This window comes from Chelon labrosus (genome assembly GCF_963514085.1).
Source record: "Chelon labrosus genome assembly, chromosome: 14".
NCBI lineage: Eukaryota > Metazoa > Chordata > Actinopteri > Mugiliformes > Mugilidae > Chelon > Chelon labrosus.
The window spans coordinates 12,294,143-12,300,538 of NC_140347.1; the positions used below are offsets into that span (position 1 = coordinate 12,294,143).

Here is a 6,396-nt window from a genome sequence, read left to right on the forward strand (position 1 = left end):
ATTATTATTCCATACAAATCATTTTCTTACAAAAAAAAATATATTTTCCCTGCAGCAGTTGCATCTACTCAGCTTTCATAGTCAGGACTTCTGAATGTTTTATCTGATGTGCTTATTACAGGGATCAGTTCACCCCAAATTGCAAGAAAAAACATAAATGATTTTTTAATACTTCTAATGCTTTTGCAGCTATGGGAATTGGCTCTTATTTACCCAGATTTTAGGCTTCGTGTCAGAGACTTCTTTTGTTGTGTGTTAGAAAAGTGAAGGCTTTTCACAGCGAGGTCTGTTGCTCATCCGGGGTTTACCAAGACATTGTTCCTGGAGAGCCTCATCGCTGTGTTGAAATGTATGTTTTCAATTCTCCGAGCTTCACAAGAAAACATGATTACATTCATCTTTACTGAATTGGCGTGGCGGCAGAAATCGTAAAAAACCCGGGCAAAGACAACAAGAACCATCTGCATGGACGCATACCAACAAAGACATATGTGCGCCTATGTTGTTTTGTCTAGCTCTATAAAAAGGAACCTGTTTTTTTTTTTTTGTTTTTTTTTTCTGTCAATGTCATAAAACAGCCGAAATATGCTGACTCACAATCTGGAAAATGATCACATTGACCTTTTTTTTTAAACAACAGAAACACCAGTGGGAAGTTCAGCAGATCTGATGTCCCAGGACTCGTTCCAGTCATGTGATCACTTTGATAGCGTTCCTCATCTCAAGATGGGAACTGGAAAAGGGGAAAGTGCTGCACAAAAACAACAAAAGACGACTTGTATTTGTACCAATCTCATAATTTATTTAAATATATTTCATTTTTAAATATACACACATATATATATAATATATATATATATATTTAACATCCATTTGGTAAATGCCAGTCATGTTAATTTATGGTAGATAGGTGGCTTATGCTTTGCTTTACAGTATGTACATGTTACTCCTTGGTTTTAAATGGTGGTGGCCTACTTTATGTACAGTGGAACCTTGTGACGACTCAAATACATAAATACAGGCTGTACCACGCTCTACCAAGATCCACAAGGGGGCCGTGACTTACAACCGCCAGCTGTTTTTCAAACCACGGAGATGCAGAGAAATATTCATGCAGTTTAATCACAGCTCTTCCTCAGTGTGAGCACAAGTGGGTGAAACAATGTGATGTGACTGCCGGCTGTGGGGGTCTGCTGTGAGAGCTTTTTTTTTTTTTGGGGGGGGGGGGGGTGGGATCGACCCGTTTACGGAGCAAACCAATCTGAGAAGTCGTTCTAAAAATAGCGTTTTTTTTCCGGATTTTTGCTCTTGCAGAAAATGAGCAAAAAAAAAATAAGAAATCCCTTTTTTTTTTTTTGGTTTTGTATTAGCAACATGTTTTTTTTTTTTTTTTTTTTTTTTTCTTGGATTCCAGCAGGGGGAAAAAAGGCCCCAGGTTTGTTTCTCTCAGCCACTTGTCTCTTTATTTCCCCCCCCACACTCCTCAGTTCCACCATCTTCATCCTGGTCTGGTTGCTCCCTTGTGGTGACGGCTAACCCGCCGAGGCCCAGCCAGAGTTGTGGGTGGTAGCAGCCCACGCCTCAGCAGAAGAGACCTCAGTGAAGGACAATGCTGTGCCTAATATCAGTCGGGGGCAGTCAGATTTAGGCTTCCCTCTTACCGTCCAAGGCACTTTTTTCCCCAAGTGTTTTTTTCTTCTGGAGTACTCGTGTTTTGCTTCAACCTGCAACACAAGAGGAAGAGACACTCAGCATGGTCTCCGACTCGGCCCCGCACCTGGACAGCTCTTGGCTTTCCAGGAAGAATCTCAAACAATAAATGAGGGGGGAAACCCGATTTGCCACGGATCTGCTGCTCTCGCTGTGCCACCGCTTGGGCCTGTGTGAGTGGACGCAGCACGCTAGTGTGCCACCGCTGAGCGCAACGGGGCGTCTCCGGGAAAGCATGCTCTATCATGACTGTCTCTGCATCTCGAGAGATCGTGGCTATTCATTCTTTGTATACGAAGCAGCTGTCGTACATTAAAAAACCAAAAGTAGGCCGCATTGCAGGAAAATGTCCCGTTACAGGTCCAAAATTGAAAGATTTTTGAGTTTCTAGTGCGTAACTAGCAATATCTGTCAAATAAATGACAAAAATGTAAAGTATTTTACTCTGAAATGCACTAAAAAGCATAAAAAGTAGATAAAACTCTGCGTTTTTTCCCCCTCATCACTTTTTAGACATGCAGTCGCCTATGTATGGCAGCAAATTCAGGTGTGCTGTACTTGTAGTAGTGTAAAGAAGCTAAGTATTGTACTTTAGTGCCAATTGGATGTACTTTACTTGAGTATTTGTACTCCATACACCTGATGTATATTTACTTTTCCCCTCCCACCTATGACATACGCTTTAAACACATGAACGCATCAGTTATCACAAGCAATAACAACATAGATGTAATGTAGAACTCACGGGGGTCATCTGTGTACACTGAGAACTTCTACTTGCAACAGCAGTTTTTGCAGCAAAGGGTTCATTTTACTAAAATAACCTTTCTTTTTTTTCCTTCTCTCCCGCTCTCTTCCCCAGCTACTCCCTCCCTGTCACATAAATAACTATTACTCGCACACGATGTCATGTGCTCTGGGCCTGTCTAAACCTCTTTTTCCGAGGCCGAACGCGGATTGCAGTACCTTGTGCGTGCTACCCCTCTGTGCACTGTGGGCTCCCGGCTAGCCTTGTGAGGAGTCGCGCACATCTTTTGAAGTCTGAGGAGAGAAAAGGGGAAAAGGCGGTGATAGGTTTTCTTTTTCACGCAGGGGGACGTGTTGACGTTGGACTGGCAAATTTGTTCCCTAGAGTTGTAGCTCGCGGGCTTACATGCAGGTATTGTGCAGTCTCTGGTGTGGTGGTAAACTCTGTACACATTCTTCCTGCACTTGGGGCTGAAGTAGAGTGGACCTGAAAAGAGGGGTGGAGACAGAGAGGCAGACTTGAGTAACATCTGTTTTACACCCTTATATAAGGATACTATTCTTCTTTATATACTTTTTACTGTCTCAGTAGCCCCCCTATATAAAGTCAGACTTGATTCAAGGCACCGAGTGACACAAGCAATTTGGAGTGATGCCTTACCCGTTAAATGTTTTAGGAATTTCTCCTTCATTCTCAGATCTCTGGGAAACACCGCTGTTCAAAGAAGGGGGGGGAGAGAGAGAGGGGGGAGAGGCAGGTTTAAATCCGTGGCACAGACATCTGTATTTTTGACCTTAAAGCATCTTCTCAGTGGGTAGCCACCGCAAAAGCAGAGGAGGGACGATAAAAGCCAGGACGAGTTATGACAGCCACAAAAAAAATCAATGCTGCTCTTCATTAACGGGTCACTTCGCTCAAATAACGCGTGGCGTGAACCGTTCGGATTGATTTACAACACCTGCACGGATACAGATGTATCTAACAAAGAGGTGTTTTGGGTAATAATTTGGGCGCGTAAGACCCTTTAACTTCTTCCACGTGTTGCTTCCATCAATGATCACTCAGAATTAGAAATGTCCGGGACAGCATCTTGACTTTACTCCGAGCGCCTCAGAGCCAAAACACGAGAGGAGGACTCACCCACCACCTGGTTGCCTCTGTCTGTTTTCACGTTGCGGTAGTCGCCCTGTTCCGCCGTGGAGCTGATGGCCCGCGACGCGAGCGGCTGCTCCGCGTTCGCGCCGTGGCGTCCCCGGCTGTCCTCCACGTGCTTCACGATCTCCACCATCCGCTTCAGGTCCTGGCGCGCGTCCCCAGGCGCAGCCGCCGCCGCCGCTGCCGCCGCCGCTGGGGCCGTGGAGGGCGCGCTCTCGCCGCAGTGGTCGGTAAGCACGCACATCAGTAGCACCAGTCCCGTGAAGAAGTGCTTGCGCAGTCCGCTCATAGCTCCCGTGTGGCGTTAGAAAGCAAAAAAATACCTGCGGGACAGACCGAGAGGGGGGGGGGGGGGGGACGTCAAATGAAGGGGTCGCTCGTTTCCCACCCTCAAATGACCCGACATCAGTCACACCCGAGGTGAAACATCTTGCAAAGTCGTTCCTTGTCAAGGCAAACTTCACTTTTCCAAACTGCACCAAGCCCTTTTCCAAATCGAATCGGATGCTATCCTTTTCATTTGGACATAAATCAGTACAGGCTATAGTCTAGTCTGTTTGGTAGCCCGTGTGCCTTGGTGACCCACTTCCAAGTAAGAGGTCTCACTGGTGAAGGAAGTTTTATCTAAGTAGTTCGAGTTTTCTTTTGAACACTGCCAGCCTCAAAAGAACTGCAACAGTACATCTGTAAGGCTAACTTTAAAAGAGACTTTAAAGATGTTAAAAGTGGAATAATAAACATCGCTTTACCTTTATGAAGTCTCCAAGTGTGATTAGGTTCCCGCGCGTCCTCGCTGCAAAGCAGACCGTGCGCAATTTCACTTCGCGTTCCCGATTCTTTCCCGTGCGAAATAGGTCCCGTTAAAGTCTGCTCCCACGTATGGGGAAAAAAATAAATAAAAAATCAAAGCTTCTGCGGTCATATGAGCCTCCGCGTTCCTCCTCTGAGTTGCCGGCAGACTGCAGGCTGAGAGAGCGCACAAAACGGCACAAACGATATCCGGCGCTCCGTGTCCAGTGTGCGTCCTCGGCCGAAGTGGTAGCGGATCAGTCTCCCTGCAGCGAAAGCTCACTTTTTATTCTCTCTCGCCGACGCGGTGACCTGTCCCCTGTGGGCTACTCCGCAACATCTGCGATAATGATAAGACGCTTTATTGGCACCTCTGGAGCGAGAAGTCCACGAGAGTTGTCTGACCATCACTTGCGCGCTGTGTCAAGTTTTCTGCTCGTCCCCCCCTCCTCTCCGTTACTCCATTTATCTGTGCGATACGCGGTTACAGGAAGCGTTTTTCCAACTAATACTTCCACTGAAATTTCCAATAAGCCCAATGTGCAGCGCAGATACCGGCATCTTATAAGTGGAAATGCTCCCATATCCTCCTTGCGATTCTGATAACCTCATTTAGAGCCACTGCGCGCTTCACAGCCATCGTGGAGATTGAAACACAACTAGGCGCCGTTTAAGGATGATTCTTTGAAAATTAATTAATTAGGAAGGACTTTCTAAAGCTTATTGCGTTGCAGTTTCTGGCCAGAGCAGCCGAGCGAACCGCATATCTGAGATTTACAGAGTGTTTCTCCCCGTTGGAGATTAGTCTGTGAAGCCTGCTGTGGCCGGAGCAGCTTTTTTTTAAGTCGGGGCGTGCAAGTGGCTCCCATGCTCCCCCTCAAATCTCACTAACCAGTAAGGATTGGCTGTGTTATCGAGACAGGGCGAAGGGGAAGCAGCTAGGCTTGTTTCACATTCATAAAAAAAAAAAAGTACACCAAAAAAGCAAGCCTCGCAAGTCACAATTAAACACGTCCAACAAGGCAAAGCTTTCTTTTTGAGTGCACTTCATAAAAGACCCCGATTATTTCTCGGATGCTTTGGCCGTAACCTGATTACTGAGGGCAATTTGTAACAACAAATCGGCGTTTCCGCTGCGCGGCTGAGTGAAAGTAGACTCTTGTGGCCGTGCGTAAAAGTTGAACCTTGGTGCTGAAAGGACAGCGCGCACTGTCACCCTCCAGCTCCCAGACTCCCTCTCTGAACAGTTACTCAGTGCTTGCTTGGCAGCGGTAATGCCAATCTTCCGGCAGGATGGCAGACAGACTATAACCTTGTATTTGTCTGTGCACGATGCCTGATCAATTGCATCGACCAACGTGATGGCAATAGAAAGTTTGTGGGATATTTGGTTTCCCCACTGAGTCACGCCACTATGAGTAATCTCTATTTCATAATCAAACATGATGAATCTGACTTTTTTTTTTCTCCCCCTTCACTTTATGGACTATTTACGCACAGGAAATCTTGAGGTGTCTCGTGATGATTGAGTTCGATGCCCTCAAATGAGCCCAAAGCACCAAACTGACTCGATTTGTCTTGGATGCAGAAGTCAGAGAGAGGGGGGAAGGCAGGGAATAAGCTACTTGACCATCCGGGTCCAGGTCCAGCTTATGCCACCACCGTGCAACCTTAATGGAGAGTGTTATAATCAGACACTGCACCTGAAACGGAGCGAGGCCCCTGACTCCAGAAGATCAAAGTGGGAAAAAAAAAGAAGAAAGAAAATCACACACACACATATAAAAAAGAGAATTGTACTGGTTAGGATTAGAGCTGGACTGCAAGCCAGTTTGACAGCTGTAAAACCTGCTTATTAAATGCACAATTTGAGCTGAATTTGCCCATCAAAGCCTTTAATAAACAGCCTTCCCTCTGAAAAATTACATTGGCGTACTGCGGCTAAGCTGAAAAAAAAAGCAAAGCAGCTATTAAATAAATACCAGACCATATTA

General features: G+C 45.9%; 1 protein-coding gene across 1 annotated transcript; it reads right to left on the minus strand.

Moving 5' to 3' along the window:
• Nucleotides 1-1,476: 1,476 nt before the first annotated feature.
• On the minus strand, nucleotides 1,477-3,902 carry alkal2a (ALK and LTK ligand 2a; the record flags this gene model as incomplete). The annotated part of the gene is made up of 5 exons (XM_084560028.1): nucleotides 1,477-1,724; nucleotides 2,677-2,751; nucleotides 2,864-2,944; nucleotides 3,119-3,172; nucleotides 3,599-3,902. The coding sequence occupies 4 exons, from the start codon at nucleotides 3,900-3,902 to the stop codon at nucleotides 2,687-2,689; spliced, it is 504 nt and encodes a 167-aa protein (XP_084416154.1). The 3' UTR covers nucleotides 1,477-1,724; nucleotides 2,677-2,686.
• Between the last annotated feature and the right edge of the window lie 2,494 nt (nucleotides 3,903-6,396).